The 19,633-nt window shown below is 44.4% G+C and overlaps 2 protein-coding genes across 4 annotated transcripts; one reads left to right on the top strand and one right to left on the bottom strand.

Moving 5' to 3' along the window:
- Positions 1–1,308: 1,308 nt before the first annotated feature.
- On the top strand, positions 1,309–4,775 carry ZFP57 (ZFP57 zinc finger protein). The gene is made up of 5 exons (XM_063098260.1): positions 1,309–1,422; positions 1,852–1,978; positions 2,420–2,524; positions 3,469–4,187; positions 4,251–4,775. Exons 1-5 carry the CDS (start codon positions 1,387–1,389, stop codon positions 4,773–4,775), a joined length of 1,512 nt encoding a protein of 503 aa, XP_062954330.1. The 5' UTR covers positions 1,309–1,386.
- An 804-nt stretch (positions 4,776–5,579) lies between these two features.
- MOG (myelin oligodendrocyte glycoprotein) lies at positions 5,580–16,110 on the bottom strand. 3 transcript variants are annotated; one of them, XM_063097506.1, is made up of 8 exons: positions 16,026–16,110; positions 14,745–15,092; positions 10,368–10,481; positions 8,394–8,414; positions 8,038–8,058; positions 6,569–6,685; positions 6,298–6,314; positions 5,580–5,612 (listed from the first exon to the last, which is right to left on the bottom strand). In XM_063097506.1, exons 1-8 carry the CDS (start codon positions 16,108–16,110, stop codon positions 5,580–5,582), a joined length of 756 nt encoding a protein of 251 aa, XP_062953576.1. The 3 variants fall into 3 exon arrangements, with proteins under 3 accessions (XP_062953576.1, XP_062953577.1, XP_062953578.1); XM_063097507.1 differs by lacking the exon at positions 6,569–6,685; XM_063097508.1 differs by lacking the exons at positions 6,298–6,314; positions 6,569–6,685 and having other exon boundaries at positions 5,580–5,608.
- Positions 16,111–19,633: the final 3,523 nt, after the last annotated feature.

Below are 19,633 nucleotides of genomic sequence, written 5' to 3'. Positions count from 1 at the left end.
GAAAATGGGAGAATAATTCTGGCTCTGCACAACCTCACAAAATGATTGTGAATAGTCAATCTTGAAAGGAAGAGAGGGAGGGAGGGGAAGAGAGAAGGGTGGAAGAGAGAAAATAAGAAAATCAATTTCAGATCCTAGGAGTGCAGCTTTCATGACAACTTTTTGGGGATCCAATTAACTCTATTCTTAAAAATGCCTTTTTCCTTGCAGGTGTTTTCAATTCCACTACCGCTACAAAAAAGTGAGAGGAAAAAGGCAACAGGTTTTTGTCTTTATTCTTTTCTTTCCATCTCGAGGGAGGGGAGATGAGGCTGAGTGGCTGTCTCCAGGAAGAGGCGGGAGTTCAGCTGCGTTTGCAGGAGCTCTCCAAGGGTGAGCAGGAACTGTGGTGTGGGCTCATTGTGAGCCCTGGGTAAGTGATTGCTGTTAGGTTGTTAGTATTTTTTTACAAGGATCTGTCTATATATATTAAAAATCCACAGCATGGTGCTGATAACACCAAGGTCAAGGGTTTGGATCCCCATACCAGCCAGCCACCAAAAAAAAAAAAAGATTAAAAATCCAGGTCACGGAATCATATATATTTGGTCCTGGTAGGGATCTTACAGAGTTTTTTTAAAAATTTATTCTCACATTTCTTATGAAACAAAGTCAGGCTCATTCAAGGTGTTCTTGACAGATTTAGGCCTGATTACCCCAGGCACGTGCAGTTCAGTGGTACCTAGTCTAAGATTTAAACACAACTCTCCTGTGGATCAAGAATGACCTTGTACAAGTTACTCAGCATCTCTGCCAGTAATTTGTACCTCATGTGGCACTGCTGAGAGGATTCAACAACACAGAGCATGCATTTCTTGGCCAAATAAGAAAGCCGTTGTTTCTTACTCTCCCTCTTGCTGATGTGTTTTGTTTCTCTCTGACTTCAGGTTCCTAGACGTGGGCACCATCCAGTGGCTAGAAGCAGAGTGGACGAGAAGGCAGACGCTTACCCCAGCCTGGCATTTCTGGACAATAGTAGCTGAGCCAAGGGTGACCAGAGCCCTGAGATCCACGGCCCAGGCTTTGAGGGAACAAAGGTATTCTCAGTTGTGAAAGAGGAGAATTTGGACAGCAGAACAAAAAAGGAAGACTGCATCTTGGAGTAGATACATTTGTCACAGTAAACCACATCCGAACCTGGGACCTTTGCAGGGCCTCTTTATCTTCCCAGTTACTGGAAGTTAGATAGCCCCAGGAGAGTCCAGTCATCCCTGGGGGCCTGGCCAGGAGGAAATAAAGCTAGGAGTCATCACAGAAGAGACGGTGTTTGACCAGCTGAAGCCAATTGAACCGGTACAGCAGCAGCTCCCTCAGGTGTGCACAGTGGCAGCTGCCCTGCAGGAAGCCATGGAAAGAGACTGCTGGCAGAAGGCATGGGTGAAGGTGAGGAGGCCATGCTAGAGAGAGGGAGGGACCAGGCCCCAGACTCCAGTGGCTCTTTCATCCATTCCCCTGCCTGCAGGTCAAATGGAGCCTCAGATTGTTCCAAGCTGAACGAAACCAGGAAAAGTAGCTGCTGGACCCCCCTGGCATCCTTTGTGGAGTGCTTCCTGAAATGTCAGAGTGGCAGCCTTTCTTCCTTTGCTTTTCTTTCCTATTTATATTCGATATATCTCCCTCCCTTCCCCCCTACATGTTTCTTTCTCTCTATCCTTGCTGTCTTTTCTTTACAGTTGCTGGCTTTATGCCTGTCTTTTTATATTTCTCTCTTTCGTGGTTTCATTTTTCTCTTAGGTTTCAGTTCTCTGAACCTTGAGACTGGATGTCAGTTTCTGTATATATAGGTTCACTGAGTCTCTCCTGCTCTTCCAGAAGCCAGTCACCTTTGAGGATGTGGCAGTGAATTTCACCCAGGATGAGTGGGACTGTCTAGATGCCAGTCAGAGGGTCCTTTATGAGGATGTCATGGCGGAGACCTTCAGGAACCTGGTGTCTGTTGGTAAGAGGCTGGAGTCCCTCAGCAAGCCCCCTGTTCTAGGGCCCTGGATCCTCTGGTTTCCCTGCACAGGTAGATTAGCTCACATTTAGCTTCACTGACCCCTGGATTTATACCTCCCAGGTGTGGAAGATCTGGGCACTAAGCTCAGAGGTAAAAAGGAAAAGAAATGAAAGCCTGCATGAAGGCAAAGATAACACATGGTGACAGTGTTCTTAAAATATGCAGCTTTACCTGTTCATTTGACAATTATTTACTAAGTCACTCCTGTATGCCAGGAACTTTGCTAGGAGCTGGCCTTTTGAATATCTTGTCCCTGTACTTAAGTATCCCAGGTTATGGTTCTTAAACCAATGATATAAGAGGTAGCCTGTTATCCCCATCAGGTGTGAAGGGGCCAAGCCCAAGGCCAACTCAACTCTTTCTCTCATTCCTACTCCCTAGCCAGAATTTTTCTGCATAAACCAGATCTGGTCAGTAAGCTTGAGCAAGAAGAGGGACGGTGGAAAGCAGATCTGCATCCCCCAAGCAGAGAGGACCTCCCTTCAGGTAAGAATTGCAAAGGAGAGGGGAAGATAAAAAGGGTCCCACACAACCCCTGGAAGGATGGAGAGCTGATTGAGAGGATCAAGGCTCCCTATGACCTCTCCTAGCCTACACCTTTCCAGCCTGGTCAGACTTGGAGCTGGAAGAGACCTTGAGATCACAGGCTCAAGTTCCTTGACTTAGATGAATATCTAAGCCTTTCAGGACAAGTGAATGTTTTCAGTTTCTAGGGATTGTGAGATTATGTTTAGGTTGCTTATGTCAGTGATTCTGCTTTGATTAAAATGTTCTGTCCAAGAGAAAAGAGAAGCAAGGGAGATAAGCTTGATGCTAGGTTAGAGTAGGGGAGACATGTTTCTGGGAGTAGAGTAACAAGCTGAGAGTGAGAACAGGCCAGGCTTGCCACACTTCCCAGTTTTTCAGGACAGTCCTGGTTTATATGCATCATCCCAGTTTGATTATTTAATTAATCAATTAATTAATTTTTAAAGATGACTGGTAAGGGGATCTTAACCCTTGACTTGGTGTTGTCAGCACCATGCTCTCCCAAGTAAGCCACGGGACGGCCCCCAGTTTGATTATTAATAATACCTCTTTTCACTCTCAAATGTCCCAATTTGCATGACATATTATGTGGTCACCTTTGGGTGTCTGGGATGTCTGTGGGAGTGTGAGCAATATTGAGAATGAGAGGAAACGGTTTCAGGAAAAACAGTTAAAATTTAGATTGCTGACATTCTTGAAAGACTCCAGCACAATTTTTATTTGCTTTTAATCTGAAAAACTAAGTTTCTTATCTTTAGCCTGTGAAGTCCAAGAGTGAGGTCGAATGCACTGGGTGGGGGAGTGAGGGCAGGAAGAAAGAAAGTGGCTTGGGCTGGACAGAGAGCTTGTGTTGGCGATTTCATAGTGAATCTTATGTTATTCTTCCTCATTTGCGAAAGGAGGTAAGAAAGAGAAACTTCGAGATCAAGGTCAGAGACTGAGAGATGAGAGGACCAGTGATGACAAAGTCTTCTCCCTTGCTAGCAGAGGGGCAGGTCAAAGCCCGCCCTCTGCTCTAGCTGGCTCTGTGGACAAGACCTCAGTGTTCCAAGCATCCCAAGCTGGGCCAAACTTTTCCTGCCACACCTGCGGCAGGTGTTTCAGCAAGCGCTCCTACCTCCTTAGCCACCAGCTTGTTCACAGCCCCAAGCAGACTAACAGCTGTAGCCAATGTGGGAAATTGTTTCGGAGCCCCAAGACCCTCGGCTACCACAGACGCATGCATCTTGGGGAGAGGCCCTTCTGTTGCTCACTCTGTGACAAGACCTACTGTGATGCTTCTGGACTGAGTCGTCACCGCCGTGTCCATCTGGGTTACCGGCCCCATTCATGCCCCGTTTGTGGGAAGGGCTTCCGGGACCAGTCTGAGCTCAAACGCCACCAAAAGGTACACCAGAACCAGGAGCCAGAGGCTGGAAACCAGGAGCATATTGTGAGGATTCCAGGCACAGCTGCATTCCAGACACCCATCCTCAGGAGCCCGAGGTCCACTGAGGGGCTCATGGATGTGAACTATGCACCAGTGATCAGGAACCCAGAAGCCATATTTAGAACTGAGAGCCCTGTGGCCCAGATCCAGCCACCTGTACTTAATAACCAAGCACCTATGGCCAGGACCCAGGTGATCACTGGGAGAACTCAGGAGCCCATTATTACAACCTCGGGGCCTGTAACCAGGACCCAGGCACCCAACACTAGAACCTCCTGCCTGGATACCAGATCTAACTCTCATCCAGTGAAGCCCTCAGGACCCAAGGTCTTCTCTTGCCCCCATTGTCCCTTGACTTTTAGCAAGAAAGCTTATCTCTCCAGCCACCAGAAGGCACATCTCATGGAGCAGCCCAACCACTGCTTCCACTGTGGCAAGCCCTTCAGCTCATTCCCCAGGCTGGTCAGATACCAGCAGACCCAGTGGAAGGAGAAGATCTACTGTTGCCCTGTCTGTGACCTCTGCTTTGGGGAGAAGGAAGGCCTTTTGGATCACTGGAAGGGCTATAAAAGCAAAGAACTATGCCTGGGAAGCACCCCTGAATGCTGGGTGACCCTGAGTCAGTGGCTTGGCTTCTTTCATGATGCCTCCCTTGTGGCTGGGAAGGATCAGAAGCATGGAGGAAAGGGGTCTCCTCCGAGGATCTATACCACTAGGAGAGGGGAGGTGAGGGAGAAGGCATGCAAAGGAGAAGGCAAAGGAGGCAGTGAGGGTCTTTAAGTAAATGACCTTTCCAGCTGAGGTCTTTGTGTTAGGTTTTCCTGAGGACTGGCCTCCAGGGTTAGGAGGCTGGGATAGAGGGAGAGAGGTGAGTGGATAATGAAGGAAATATGAAAAAGAAAAGGGAAAAGAAATGTGTACATGGATATTTATATTATTGTTAATTAGCACCTAGCTTGTTTCTTTGTGTCTGAAAGACCACCAACTAGTAATTGTTGAATGAAAGAGTGGCGCTCTGACAGGTAAGAAGATGGGAGAAAAAGGGTAAGAGAAGAGACTGGGGGACCCCCGGAAGATGTGGAAGTAGAAGGGAAACATTCTAGGGGGCTGGGCGATTAGAGTGAGGTGTCCTAACACCAAGGTCAAGGGTTCCAATCCCCTTACCAGCCAGTCACCCCCCGCCAAAAAGGGGAAAGAGAACATTCTGAAACAGATGTGCTGCCCAGTTTAAATCCCTTGCTTCCCTAGTTTCTAGTTGGCTGCCAAGATGAGATAGAGCTCTGGCCAGTTTTTGGTGGGTTTCTGCCCATCTCCAGGTTTTGGTTAGGGCTCCGCATATCATCTCTCTGCAGCTCACTCAGCTCTCTCTCATGTTTGGGCTCTTTCTATTCTTTCTACCCTCCACAGCTCTCAGCTCTGCCCAGTCACTGCTGGGGTTTTGGAAGAAGAAACAAGCATTTGCAAAGTTGGTGTGCTGTAATTTGCAGTGAGGAGGTTCCTGGTGTCCAGTTCATGGCAGACCCTCCTGTCTGTTATTCTCCAGCACAGGGGTCCTCTAATGGAGAGAGGGGCACCCACCTGAACTTAGCCAGAGAGGGCTTCCAGATGGAAGATTAGAGAAAGGAGTGGAAAGATGTGGGTAGCAAAAGGGGGAAAGGAGGAAAGGACAAAGAAGAGAAAAGGTAGACATAGAAGATGGAAAATCAATTCTATTTGGAATTCAGAGTGTTCCTGGAAGTGCAGATTGGAATGTCCCATTGCAGAGAGGCCAGTGAGTGTGCAACTTGATGGATGAGACAACCAGGCTCTCCAGCCCTGCGAAGATGCGACGTCACTCAGAAGGGGTTTCCTAGAAAAAGGAGAAAATAACCTGAAAAATCTATGTCAGCAGTTTCTATTGTGAAACCATTGAACCAGGAAGACAAAAAGCCCTTTGGGGTCATTTGCCTCTGTGCCTGCCTCAGTGGCTAGTCCTGGGGGAAAGGCACAGGGCGGCTGCTATAGAGAGTGGGAGGAGGCCGCCTGGAGCGGGGTTCCTGCCGAGGGGCACTGAAGGTGGAGCGAATCAGGCAGGAGGTGGGGGTGCGTCGCCAGCTTCCCTCTCTGCCACCTGTGAACTTGTCCCTAACAGCTGACCTCCTTCCCGTCTACCTCGCTGGAGTGGTCCTCCCTCCACCAGGCTCTCCCGCCTCTCATTTGGGATTGTGATTCCTCAATAGCCTCCCTCTTCCTCTTGTTGCTTGTTGCTCCCTTTCCTGGCTTTTTGTTTTCAGCTTATAGAAAGAAAAGAGAACTTACTTAGCTCTTCAATAAAGTGCCCTGAAAACAAAGAAACAAATAAGTGGTCAGTGGAAGAGGACTAGCTCCCTCCCCCACATCCTCGCTCTGGACATTCGAACTGACCACCTGTCCCTTTCCACTGAGGAACCCCACAGATCTCAGTAAGTGGTTCTCTTCACATTTTCTCTAAGGACTGGGATTGGGCAGGGTGACAGAGAAGGAAGGAAATCCAGGCTCCTCTCTGTTTCCCAGGCTGACTTGGTCCCCAACTGCTCAGTGCCCAGCCACTGCACCTGCTAGTCTTCGATGCAGCCAGTTGTAGCAGATGATCAAGGCAACAAGGGGTCCAAGAACCGGCACAATTACAAACAGGGTTATCTTCCAGCAGGGCACCCTCAGAAAGTGGGGATCTGAATTGTTCAATCCAGAACAAACAGGATTAACATGTGTTGCCCTCCTGCCCCATCCACCCTTCTTACTGAGTTTCTTAACCTTCGGTTAAAGAACCCAAAGGACTCTGGGGACAGAATCTAGAAAGCCTTGATGAGAATAGCACTACATCTTTATTTTCACTAACCTCTAACTGGATTTAGCATTTTCTTCCATTAAAAATATAAGCAAAAACCATAGTACAGCAGCACCTGGGACTTTATCACCAATGGAAACCACAGATGCTTTGATTCCCATTAGAGTTGTTACAGAAATCTTGAAATAACTTTATGTTTAATCAATATTTTGAAATTACAAGTTATTAGACTTGCTGCTACTTTGTTATGTGATGCATTTCTTTTGTTATTTAAAGAAATAGGTTACTCTATCACAAACTTGTTTATATGTTGATAACTATTTCAATACAATGTGTTCCCCCCCCATAATCCTATATGTTTTATGTGTGCATTTAAAAACACTATTCTGGGAAGGGGTCCATTAGACTTTACCAGACTGCCGAAGAGATCATTGTACAAGAGAGTTAAGACCTTTGATATTCAAATCCTCCAAAACAAAAGATTCTGTTCCTCCTCTTTGGGTGCTCAAAGACTGTGTGTGTGTGTGGGGGGGGGGGGGTCTGCATGCTGATCCAATGTCATAAATTGGAGAGCAGAGTAGGATCACCTACAGCCTCAGGGGGACAGGCCATTCAGAAAGATTGCTCAGAGCAAGGACTATCTGTGCTCTGCCTGATTCCCTCTTATAATTTCTTCTGCAACTTTCATTCAACAAATATTTGAGTGCCCTTCTGTTGTAGGCACTGGGCAATCTGCAGTGAACAAAAAAGGCAGAGACCATATCCTTGAAAAGTCAACTTTCTTGTGGGGCTTGGTGGCTTCACTCTTCCTCCAAGAAGCCTTCTCTGATTAGTTGTGTGTAAAACTCATTCCGTCATGCACATACAGTAGATAATATATATATGCTTTGTTCTGTTACTTCAAGTATATATTTCACCTCTCCAACTAGACACCAAGTTTATGTGCAAAGGATCTGTTTACCTCGTTTTCGTAATTCCCGAAAAGAAATAATGTGCATAAGGAATTAACATTTGTAAAGCTGTTAGTAAAGTGCCTGGCACATAAAAGGGGTATATAAGTATTTGCTATTATCTTACCAATCCTAGATGCAAATGACAACTTATTTAAAGAAAGAAAAAGAGAGGAAGGGAGGGAGGGGACCAACCTGGAGCCAGGGGTCCTTGTTCCCGCAGGCAACTGGAACCTGAGTGAAACACCAAGTTGACCCAGGAGGGCCAGGATATACCAGCACTTACCAAAATTCCGGTGGAGGTTCTCTGAAAGAGGAACATATGAAAATGGACTTAGTGGGGCAGTCAAAGGGGATTCTTTCTCCTCTGAGTCTTTGTTAAAATTGGTTCTAGTCCTGATAGACGTTAGAGGAAGGGAAGCTGCAGGACTTTACCCCTACCCTGGCTGAAGGCAGGAGAGCACTGAGAATGTCTACAATTCTCAGCTGGTTGGAGGAATTTTAAATAGTGAATTTCTCACCCGAAAGGAGCTCAGGGTATTGGGAGAGAGGCAGAGATGGTTTGAGAAAATGTCTATATAGTTATACCGAAGACCAAAAGGGAAGAATTGGGGGGTAGGGTGGAGGGTGTGTGGAACTCACCTATCTCTGCTCGAAGTTTTCCTAAAATAGAAAAAGGCAACATTTTTAGTTCCTGCACTGGCACTAGGTGGGGACCCTTCCAAACCCAGCGCCCTAGGCCTTTGTGCAGGTTACTTCTCTGCAACCTGGGAGCATCCTTAGGAGAGAGTTGGAAGGGCACTGGATTTGGAGCCAAGAGTTCAGGCTCTTTTCCTGGCGGTTTTCTGAATTAAATACTGGAATAAAGAATGCCAAGAGCCTCAGTAAATAGCAGCACCTCAAACCATCATAAGATCTTATTTTCTCCCCCACTGCTCTAAGCTCCTTTTCTTGGTTCTCTATTCCCATTGCCACTCCTCCCTGCTGGGTTGTCACTTTGTAAATCTAAAGCCACTTTCTAGCTGAATGAGGAAGGGAGGAAAGAAATATTTAGTGAGCAGCTACTTTGTGTCTGGCTCTGTACTAGGCACTTTGCATAGCATTATCTGCTTTAATCCTTCCTACAATTTAGGAGGGAGGATGTTATCTCTACTTGACAGACAAGGTGCTAAGTAGTGGAGAACCTAAGAATTTTGCTCAGAGTTTAGTGCCTGAGATTGGATTCAAACCCAGTCTACCTAACTCCATCATTCAGGTTTTTTCTACTTGGCCATATGGGCTAAAGGACTTTTTCATGTGGGAGAAATAGGTAACCAAGCATCTGGGATGAAATCAAAGCAAGAGAAAGGACCCCGTTGTTGATCCCATCAATACCTGCCCCCTCCCACATGCCCCAGCCCTCGCTGCTGCTTTAAGCTCTTAGGAGAGTGAAGGTCCTTCATGTTTTGGTGTCGGGGAGAACACTTGGTGGGGGAAAAAGGCTCCAAATGGAAACTCTGGGCACAAAAGAGGAGCTTCACGGACAGTTGAACTGGAGTCCTCAGTGTTGAATGGAAAAGAAGGAGGAAACAATTTTTGAACACCTACTCTGTGGTAGTGTTGGAGTGAGCAGGATTGAAGCCATGTTGGGACCTAAAACCACATGTGCTCTAAAAGATTTTAAAAAGACAGCTTCCCCCCCCCCCTTGGCATGTATTTCTCTGAGTTCCCTCTTTTCCCATGGTTATTTGATATTTTGGACCTTGGTTATGGGGCAAGATGACATTATTTGCATGAATGTAAAGTTGTTTTCCAGCCAGTTTGAAGCTGCAGACTTGCATGTACTACCCAGACTCCAAGATAAGGACAGGAGCAGGAACCAGATGGAGTCTTGGTGGGACTTTGCACCTGAGACCTTGCGTGAGGCCCTCACTGCTCACGTGCCCCTCCTCCTGCTTTTCATTTTCTCACAGTCCGTTCTCTCATCCCCCTCTTTATAAACCTTTTGGTAAACTGTCTTGTAGATGGCTGTAGCTTGGCCATTGTCCTTCAGGTTTACCAGAGATAAGGTTAGCTCAACATCTCTCCTCAGGTCACTGGTATTCCTGAATAAAGACTGACTTCCATTTTCACCAACATTGGCTTTTCAGTGGTTTTCTTTTGTCTGGGGGCAGGCGGCTGGACCTGTGAATTTGATATCAATTTTGGGGAGCCTCAGCCAGGAGCTGAGCACTGTCCCCCTGTAACAGGAGGGACTTTCACTTCAGTATATTTAAAACTCCTAAAAGCCTAGACTTGTCTGACTTTGAAGCTCACACTCTCCCAGTTGCATGAAGCTGCTAGGTATGGTGCAGGGCCTGAGCTCTGATGCTTACATGTGTCACTTTCAGTAAGTCACTGAAACACTCCCGACCTCAGTTGCCTCCTCTTTAAAGTGGGGCTATTTTATATCAGAGGTACCTCATAGGGAAATGCAAGGTCCTATTATCCATATGAAAGCATTCAGTAAAATGTAAAACTTGTCGCTATGGAGTTTGGAACCCAGAAGTCACTCAAAAATCAATGTTAACTGACCTAGCTCTCAGAGGCCAGTTCACTTAGGGGAAGACCCTGATCCACCCACCCTCTGCCCCATACCTCTCAGTCTGCGCTGCAGGCAGAGGAAGATGAGGCCCACAGCAATCTGCAGGAGGAGCACAGGCAGCACCGCGATGAGAACCAGCACCCCGGGGCTGATCCAGTAGAAGGGATCTGAAAGGCAGAACCGATGCTGCCCAGAGCTGTACTCTGAACACCCAGCACAGCCAGGGGCTTAGTAAATCGGGTTGAATAAAGGAATGGATATCACCAAAATTCAAAGAAGGTGACACAGAATTGACATCTGAGCTTAGCCTTGAAGGAAAAGTGGGTTTGTTTCTAGGAAGGGCTAGTGGTTTAAAGTCAAGGTTATGTATTGGTCGAGGCTTGGGGAGTTTTGAGACCCAGTTAAGGTACTTAGATCTGGTCTTCAAAACCATAGGGGTGCTCTGAAGGATTCCAACCTGAGGAGTGACAGATCAGATTTACCGACCAATTGCAAGACTAGTCTGGAGGAGGGAGGGAGGGAGGGGAGGCCATGGTAACAGTTACAGGTAAAAAACCAACATGAACCTGAACTCAGACAGCAGTGGTGTAGGAAGTCAAGGGATCCATAAAATAAAATTGGGAAAAAAAAATACGGATAAATTCTCAGTAACCTTTAAACTGAAATTTAGTGTTTCTTTTAACTACCTTTGTAGTTTGTAGGCAAAACACCACAATAAAATGAACAGAAACTGACTTTTATCATCAATAAAAATCACAAATATATGTATTTTTTCTTTTTCTTTTTTTCATGGCTGGCTGGTGCAGTGATCTGAACCCTCGACTTTCAGTGTTACAAGGCTGTTCTTTAATATATGAGCTAACTGGCCAGCCCATAAAATCACAAATATTTTCATATCACATTAGAATTGTTAGAGAAATCTCAAAATATCACTTATTTTTATCACTATTTTGAAGTCACATTAATTACTAGGGCCACTCTATCTCTTGTAATTTAATATTTTGATAGTGGTATTCAGTATAAATGTTTTGTGTATTTAAAACATTCTTCTGAGAAAGGCCCATCAATTTCAGCAGTCTGCCAAAGGGGTGCATGACACATAAAAAAAGTTAAGCACCCCTCTTCTGGAGCCTTTAAGAAGGTAGATCCATAGGACTTGGTAACTGACCAGATGTGTAGTAGGACAGGCAATGAGGGAGGGATGATCTTCAGCTCTGGCTCCCATCCATTTCCCACTCTAGATCTGCTCCTCAGTATCCAAAAGCTCCATCTGTCTGATCTCGATGTACCATGCTGCTGTTGCAGCCCTTTTCATTTTGTTCTTTGCTTTAGGGGGGCTAGATAAGGATATTGCCACCAAAGGTAGGGATTAAATCACAGCTAGCCACATTAATCTGGTCTAGGTGGGTTTCTCAGGTATACTTCAAGCTGCAGCCTAAGGCTCTTCTCCGTTATTGTGTTCCCCAGAAGAAAATGCAGCAAACTTTACTTTTAAGTTCATGCTGGAATTTACCTGTAGCAATGTGATTTAGCAGATACATACTTAAGGTGGTTTTTTTTCTTTTCTTTTTTGCACAAATTATATACTTTCACAAAGGACTAGATCATAAATAAAGAGAAAAGCAGACATTAAGAGCCTCCCGATGTAAAGCAATAAGAAGCATATAGTATCAACTATGAAGTATACTTGTCAAAATAAATCAAACCTGAATCTGAACATGCTTCCAGATCTATCTATTTACAGGAAATACAAGACCTTGTATTTAACGTGGAGAACTGGGAATCTGGGAGTGCAGTCAGCAAAATTCAGACTGTAGGAAAGCCTGAGGGCAAATACCAATGGGTGGATCTTGTTTGGATCCAATTCAAACAAACCAATTATAAAAATATATTTATGAAACAATCAGGAAAATTTGAACACAGACTGGATCTTTGATGATAATGAGGAATTTTTGTTAATTTTTAAAAATGTGATAATAGTGTTGTGGTTATTCATTTATTTTTTTAAAAAAGAGTTCTTATGTTTGAGTCACACATTCTTGAGCATTAGCAATGAAATGATAATTTTGCCTAAAATTTGCCTTAGCAAATCAGTAAGGGAGGGTGGTAATGGGGGGATCAGCTGAGACAGATTGTCCTTGGTTTGATAACTGCTGCAGCCACTGTGGGTACTTGGCATCTCATTATAAAATTCTCTCTACTTTTGTATATGAATTTAAGTTTCATAAAGGAGAGTTTATTTTTATTTTATTTTATTTATTTGTTTATTTATTTTTAAAAAAAGATGACCGGTAAGGGGATCTTAACCCTTGACTTGGTGTTGTCAGCACCACGCTCAGCCAGTGAGCGAAACGGCCATCCCTATATGGGATCCGAACCCGGGGCCTTGGTGTTATCAGCACCGCACTCTCCCGAGTGAGCCACGGGCCGGCCCATAAAGGAGAGTTTAAAGAAAGGATTAGAGACAACTAGTAATAAAATCAGAAAAATGACAAAAAAAAAAAAAAGGTGTGAGAGAGATCAGAAACTCTTTAGGGAAAGAGGGGAGGTAATTACACCTGAAACTTACAATAATACAGTTATGGCATTTTATTCTATATTTGTCTCAGCTTCCTGGCTCCCCAGGCTAGGCAAGTGGTCCCTTGTTTACTTGTAAAAGAGTATTTTTTTTTTTTTTAGATTCTTAGGCATGCAGACTAAGAGATAGGCGGAGGGGGTTGGAATGTAGAAACCAACCCAAGCGAAAACTTTCTCCCCTGAGGCAGTTGTTGAACTAGAAAATAGTTGAGCAGGAGGGAGGTAAATCTACAAACCGGCAAGGTCCTCACTATCAGACTTCTTTATGGTAAAAATTCCCCAGTGTGAACTGCTGTATGAAGAACTTTCCATGACACACAAAGCTATTTTCATATGCAGTCTGTCTCTAGAAACAGTGCTTTGTTATTCTGCATACAATGCCCTCTGCTGGTCCCAACACTGCAGCAGTCACCCTCACCCCAGAGATACAGAAGTGATGGATTGTCTGGTGTTTGCACTGCAGGTAGGGAGGAGAGAAAGGAAAGGATCTGAGGCTCCGGCCCTCAGAACATTTTTGTTCTTCAATTAAATAGCAATGAACTTTCAATATTGCCCCCTCCCCCACCCCTGTCCATTCCACCTTGTCCGCTTCTTAACCATCCTGGGATAGAAGAAAAAATAAACTCCCAAATCACATATCACATAAAACATACTGAAAATGAAATTCTGGAGAACGAAAGCAGCAGATGTAAAACCTACAGGTGACATCTCTTTCTTTCTGTGATTATATTCAGACATTTGCTTTACTTGTTTATTTACTTGGACTGTGCTTTACCAGGAATGTGCTTTTCAGTAATATTCCCTTTCTAACAAAATACCACCAACCGAGGAATTCATTGTAACAGGATTTGATCAATTTGACTTGGGAGGGATAATATCCTTGTTTATAACAAATAAAAAGCAAAACACAGAAGGGAAAAAGTCCACTTGAATACTTAATTATCTTTCATGGCATGAAATTGACTCTTGCATTTTTGCTGCCTTCATTTCTCACCTTTTCCATTTTGGTTTTTCTTTTCTTTTTTCTTTTACTTATTTATTTATTTATTTTTAAAAAGATGACCGGTAAGGGGATCTTAACCCTTGACTTGGTGTTGTCAGCACCACGCTCTCCCAGTGAGCCACGGGCTGGCCCTCTTTTCCTTTTTTAAAGTTAAAAAAAGAATTTCTCTACATGTACCCACAGATGTACGTATTATGCATGCTTTCATATGAATGGATAACTATGATCATATGGATAATTATGAGCTCTTCTTTTTTATTTTTTGGTTAGATCACACTCCTATCCTCCCTCCTTTCTCCTCTTCCTGCAAAGTTCTTCATATTTACTTTCCTATGGATGGCCTTTCATATTTTTCTCTGATATATACGCTCACAAACACACGGTCTTTTGTTCTCTGCATTCTGTAGCTTGCTTTTATCACGCAACAATACTTCATGGAATGCCTCAAAGCCATCTGAGATAGCTCTGAAACCATCTTTTTACTGGCTGCTTAGTATTTATGGTATAGATACCGTCATTCATGTAGCCACTTCCCTACTCACGGGCACTGACTTTGATTCCAATCTCCTTTCACTCTGAATAATGATGCAACAGACAGCCATGAGCATGTAAGTTACTGTTTACTGATGCATATATGAGTGGTCTTCAAAGAGTTCATGGTAAGATTCATATTATCTTTTAATTCTGTTTTTCCATGAACTTTTTGGAGTACTCTCCTATGTCTGTGGAATTGATTCCCAGGAGTGAGATGTTTGGGTTGAAGGATCTCATCTCAATTGAGAGAATGATTGAGGTCTCAGAGGGAGGTCTTGGCCACCCGACAGATAATACCTTATGTGACACTCCTTACCTTCCACTTTCAATTCCATGGCTGCCTCCTCTTGGTAAGAATGATCTCGGAAAAAGCAGGTGAAACCTCCTTCATCTGAGAACCTTACGTTCCGGATCCTGAGGGTCACCTTTCCCTCACTAATAGTCTCTTTTAGCAGCTCCGTCCGGCCCCGATATTCAGGTGCCTGCTCTCCATCTTGGTCCTTGCCATTTCGGTAGAGATGAACCACCCTAGAGAAGGGCGGGCGGTACCACCCCACCTCCATGCCTGTGGCATTCTTCCCAGGAGATATGCGACATGGCAATTCCACTTCATCCCCGACCAGAGCCCGGATGGGGTGCTTTGGTCCTATCACTCTGAACTGTCCTGTCCAAGACACCAAAGAGAAGAGACAAGATTAGAGGAAGACTTGACAAACAAGCATGTCGTGGAAATAATTGCTTCAAAACAGGGAAGAAAGAAGACCCTCGATTTTTAAATGAAATTCTAGAACCAGGGAGGGGTAAATTTTTTCCTCTTGAGCATATACCCAAATCAATCCCTGTTCTCCCCTCAGAGGTCTTACTGTTGTCACTCCATCCACTTAAACTGCCTCTCCACCACTTCTCAGCCCTCTGTCCTTGCTTACACTGTTTCCCCAAATTCTCCTCTGAGATCTTCCACCCTGGGGATGGCTCTTTCCCTCTGTACATTCAACCTCACTGCAGCTCCTAGACCCTGCTCTGACCATGTTCCCAGTCTTTTTCCCATGTGGTATGTGGAAAGATTTCCCCAGGGAGAGTGGATGGACTGGGCTGTCTCTATCAATCAGGTTTCTTTTATTTCTCCTCTGCACATGAAAGCAGGGCTCCCCTATAAAAACTTATTGGTGCCTGATTATGCCAAGCAAACTCTCAAACATGACAGGACAATATAATTCAACAAACACTATTGAGATTTAGTATGCACAGGCACTGCTAAGCATGTTACATACCTCATCTCATCTAACCTTGACAGCAACTCCAAGAGGTTGTTAGTATTTTATCCCCATTTGAGAGTTGAAAAACCAAAACTGGAAAGCCAGATAAGAGCTGCTTCAAGGAGAACCTTGAGTTAAAGTCACATTAAAGAGTTTGGATTCTATTTTGATGGCTGTAAGGAGCCACTGAAGGTTTCTGTGAAGGGGAACCATGTCAGCAGACCTAAGTTTTAGAAAGAGAACTCACATGGCAATTTGAGGACAATTTAAGGAAGTGAGCCCTGGGGAACTAGCCTTTCTCCTCTGAGTCTCACCCGGGCAAGAATAAACACATGTCTTACCTGCATAGCTGGAAGACAGGTGGAGGAGGAGGAAGAGGAGGGAGAGGAAGCAGCTGGGCAGAGAGGAGTTCGATAAACTTGCCATCTCTGCTGTTACTGGGGACAGAGACCCCTCAGTGGGGTCAGGCCAAGCAGAGGCGCTTGGGGTGCATATCCCCTATCACTGAAAAAGCCTGAGGACGGATCTGGGAGGGCAGTGCTCTCCAGGCCCTGCCTCCACCCTGGCCACTGCTGCAGCTGTGCCTGCAGGAACAGTCCCACATCGCCCTTGCCAGGCACATACACAAAAGGGCTACAGACTAAGGGGATGACCAGGGCTTGCCTTCCCCACCCCCTCAGAGCCACGGGGCAGTGGCTGCCTGGTACTGGGCCTTGCTCCCCCACTCCCTCCCGGTGATCCAGCCTTTGACTGGGTTTCTAGGGACTGATCAATGAGGACGTCAGGATGAGGCTCGTTCATGGAATCTGTAAAGTTCCTTTAACTGTTGGCTGTTAAAAAAAAAAGAAAGAAAATTTAGATTTTGTTTCCTATTTCTATTGTATCACAACTGTGATTACCAGACCATCCTTCTTGATGTCTAATCTCCCTCTCTCCTACAGCACACCCAAACTCCCTTTCTTATGTTCACATATGTGACAAGTTGCTTGGGTTTAGTTAGTTTCTTACCCCTGAAGAATGCATTTAGGGAGGTCATGAGTGGAGCATCAGGAGTCAATGGCCACCTGTGCTCAGAGAGGAAAGCCTGGAGGAAGGAAGATCGGCAAGGGCGGCAGCATGTCAGTCAACACAGGCCAGCATGCAGGACACGTCCCCAGTCTTGGCATCTTTCTCCGATTTCCTCCAGTGTTAACAGGGAGATCTGGAATGGAAATATGACCTTTTCTCTTACCCCTAGACGGGAACTGCAAGGGTGAGACCAGCATTGGCACCAAGTTTCAAAAATATATTTCCCAATCTTATAGCAAGGATGCCTCACCAAATAAGAAAAAAAGGACAAGGATGAACAATTTCAAGCCGTGCTGTCCGATACAGTAATCACCAGCCACAAGTGGCCATCTAAGTTAAAATTAATTAAAATTAAATAAAATTAAAAATTCAGTGTTTTGATTATACTAGTCATGTTTCAAATGCATAGCACCACAGCTAGTGGTTACTGCATTGGACAGCACCAGTATAGAGCATTTTCATCAGCACAAACAATTATATTAGACAACACAAAAAATTAGATTGGGTAGCAAGGAGTAGGAACACGACTGGGATATACATTTCTGCTTTTGTCCCTTATATGGGCATAAGGGACTAGAAGGACAGATTCCAGTCAGATGAGTCTGGGGCTTTCTTATTCTTTTTCCCTGCAAGGCAGGTAGAGTTTGGGCACATGCAGGGTTTCTACATTGGAGCTGTGTAGGTGAAAGGCAAGGTTGGAGCGATAAGTCCCATGGGAAAAGGAGCCACTGTGCATCCCTGGCTTTCTCTCAAGTGGTACTCTCCAGAACCTGAGATATCCTGGGACACTCTTCCTCCAGGACACAAATTCAGGTAGGAGAGGTATGCATGAAAGGCTTTCTTGGGCAGGGTTTCAGGGCCAAAGGGCACTGCAGTTGTCCAGGAACAGGCCAGCTGTCAAAAGCTGCATGGGAGATTATGATGGGGGTGGAGGGACGGAGAAGCAGAGAGGGTCAGGAGCTGGCCAATCAAAGCCACTTTGGAGAAATCACAGCATTTTTAAAAAACAAAAACAAAAACAAAAGCAAAAAATCAACCTTCTTACTAAGTGCTTCCATGGGCCATGGTTCTAAGTGGTTTACACACATAACTCATTTAATCCTCCCATCAGTAAAACAAATGTTAAACTATTACCACCCTTGTTTTATAGAGGTAAAGTAACTTGTTCAAGGTAACGCTGATATGGAGTGGCAGAGGTGGGATTTCAAAGCAGGCTTTCTAGCTGCAGAACCGGCACTTGTAACCACAGCACACACGGCCTCTGATGAGCTCCCCTTACTCACCTCCATGCCCTCAACTGCCTCAAGTCTCCTGAAAGAGGTGGGTCCCTGGAGCTGTGGCAAGCAGTCCTGTGGATGAAATGGTCTTTGGGCAAAGATGATGTACACAAGGGAAAGGGAGAGGGGCTGCCAGCAAAATGAAGCCAATGGTGTTGCCATTTACGAGATTCGGGGTGCAGGAGCATCATCAGGTTTTGCTGGGTGTGGAGCATGATGTGGATGTCTAAGACGTGGAAACACCCTGTGTTGATCAGAGCTGGTCATTTCTTTCAGCACTTAAATGCCATTTTAATTGATTTTGTGTAACATATGTTATGCGATCTGGCGAGTGTTCTCAAGTGCCTTCTTGTGTGACTAATTGCTCTCCTAAACAATTTCAGTTTAATCTGCATCTCTTGTTCTGTATAATAACAGGCCATGCACACAGTTATGTATGCAAAGTGACATATTCTGAATACACTGAATGTGTATGTTAATTAACATGTTGTCCATATGTGAGATAGTAAGAGCTCAATAAATGGTAGCTTACCCACGTAGTTACCCAGTAATACTACCCGTAAACACTTTTCTAGATATGTGTAAAATATATACTTTTACACTAGTTGTTCATTATCACAAATAATAATAGACACATTGTTCTGCTTCTTGTGTTGTCCACTTCAATGCTCTTGTACTTTAAAAAATTGATTCTTATAAAATAACACACCTTGAAAATATCCCAGCCATCCAAAGCCAACCTTTATTTTCTCTGAAACCTTCCATATATGCAAATAGGCCACTAGAGGGAGCTCCAGGAGAAAGTCACTGCTTGTGAGAACTGAAGATGGCACTTACAGGTTCCCCCACCCCTTCTTTTTACATAAATAACAACTTATCATGGAAATCTTTCTTCCTTAGTATCTAAAGAACATCCTCGTTCTTTTATACAGCGACACCATAGTTTATTGCATAAATGTAACATACTTATTTACCTAGTTTTCCAGAACATTTAGGTTGCTTCAATTTTTAAAATATCTATTTTATTATATTGCAACAAAAATGTTTTCAATTAATTTAAATTAACAGATATTTAACAGCAAATGCTATGTGTCACGCTTTATATTAGGCTCTGAAGCAGACAAGATTCTCGGCCTTCGTGAAAGTTATATTGCAGTTATATGTTACCCAAGGGCACGTGTCAATGAGTATCAGGCCATCATTTTCAACCTCTTCTCTCTTAGAATTTAGCAAAGAGGCTGGCTGGTTAGCTTAGTAGGTTAAAGCGTGGTTTTGATAATTTGACAATGATTATCGGTGTACTAGGGCCAGCTACATAATTTGAGGGGCTTCTTGTTCTAAAAGCCTTTTCCTTTCCTCTGAAGTTTCACTTTTGACCTGTTGAAGTTGGGTTTTTTTTTTTTTTTTAAAGATGTCTGGCAAGGGGATCTTAACCCTTGACTTGGTGTTGTCAGCACCACGCTCTCCCAAGTGAGCCATGTCCCGGCCCTGAGGTTGGGGGTTTTTTGTTGGTTTTTTAAATTTTGTTTTGTTTTGTTTTTTTGGCAACTGGCCAGTAAGGAGATCCAAACTCTTGACTTTGATGTTATCAGTCCCACACTCTA

This window comes from Cynocephalus volans, chromosome 5, assembly GCF_027409185.1.
Source record: "Cynocephalus volans isolate mCynVol1 chromosome 5, mCynVol1.pri, whole genome shotgun sequence".
In the NCBI taxonomy this organism is placed as follows: domain Eukaryota; kingdom Metazoa; phylum Chordata; class Mammalia; order Dermoptera; family Cynocephalidae; genus Cynocephalus; species Cynocephalus volans.
Note: the sequence above shows the minus strand (reverse complement) of the source record. Positions and strands in the feature narration are given on the sequence as shown.

Excerpts from the sequence above, each read along its gene's own strand:
- ZFP57 (XM_063098260.1), top strand. The coding sequence starts at position 1,387 with ATGGAAAGAGACTGCTGGCAGAAGGCATGGGTGAAG. Across the intron at positions 1,423-1,851 it reads GGCAGAAGGCATGGGTGAAG|AAGCCAGTCACCTTTGAGGA; the intron begins GTGAGGAGGCCA and ends CTGCTCTTCCAG. Across the intron at positions 2,525-3,468 it reads CAGAGAGGACCTCCCTTCAG|GTAAGAAAGAGAAACTTCGA; the intron begins GTAAGAATTGCA and ends TTGCGAAAGGAG.
- MOG (XM_063097506.1), bottom strand. The coding sequence starts at position 16,110 with ATGGCAAGTTTATCGAACTCCTCTCTGCCCAGCTGCTTCCTCTCCCTC. Across the intron at positions 15,093-16,025 it reads CCTGTCTTCCAGCTATGCAG|GACAGTTCAGAGTGATAGGA; the intron begins GTAAGACATGTG and ends TGTCTTGGACAG. Across the intron at positions 8,415-10,367 it reads CCTGCAGCGCAGACTGAGAG|GAAAACTTCGAGCAGAGATA; the intron begins GTATGGGGCAGA and ends TTTCTATTTTAG.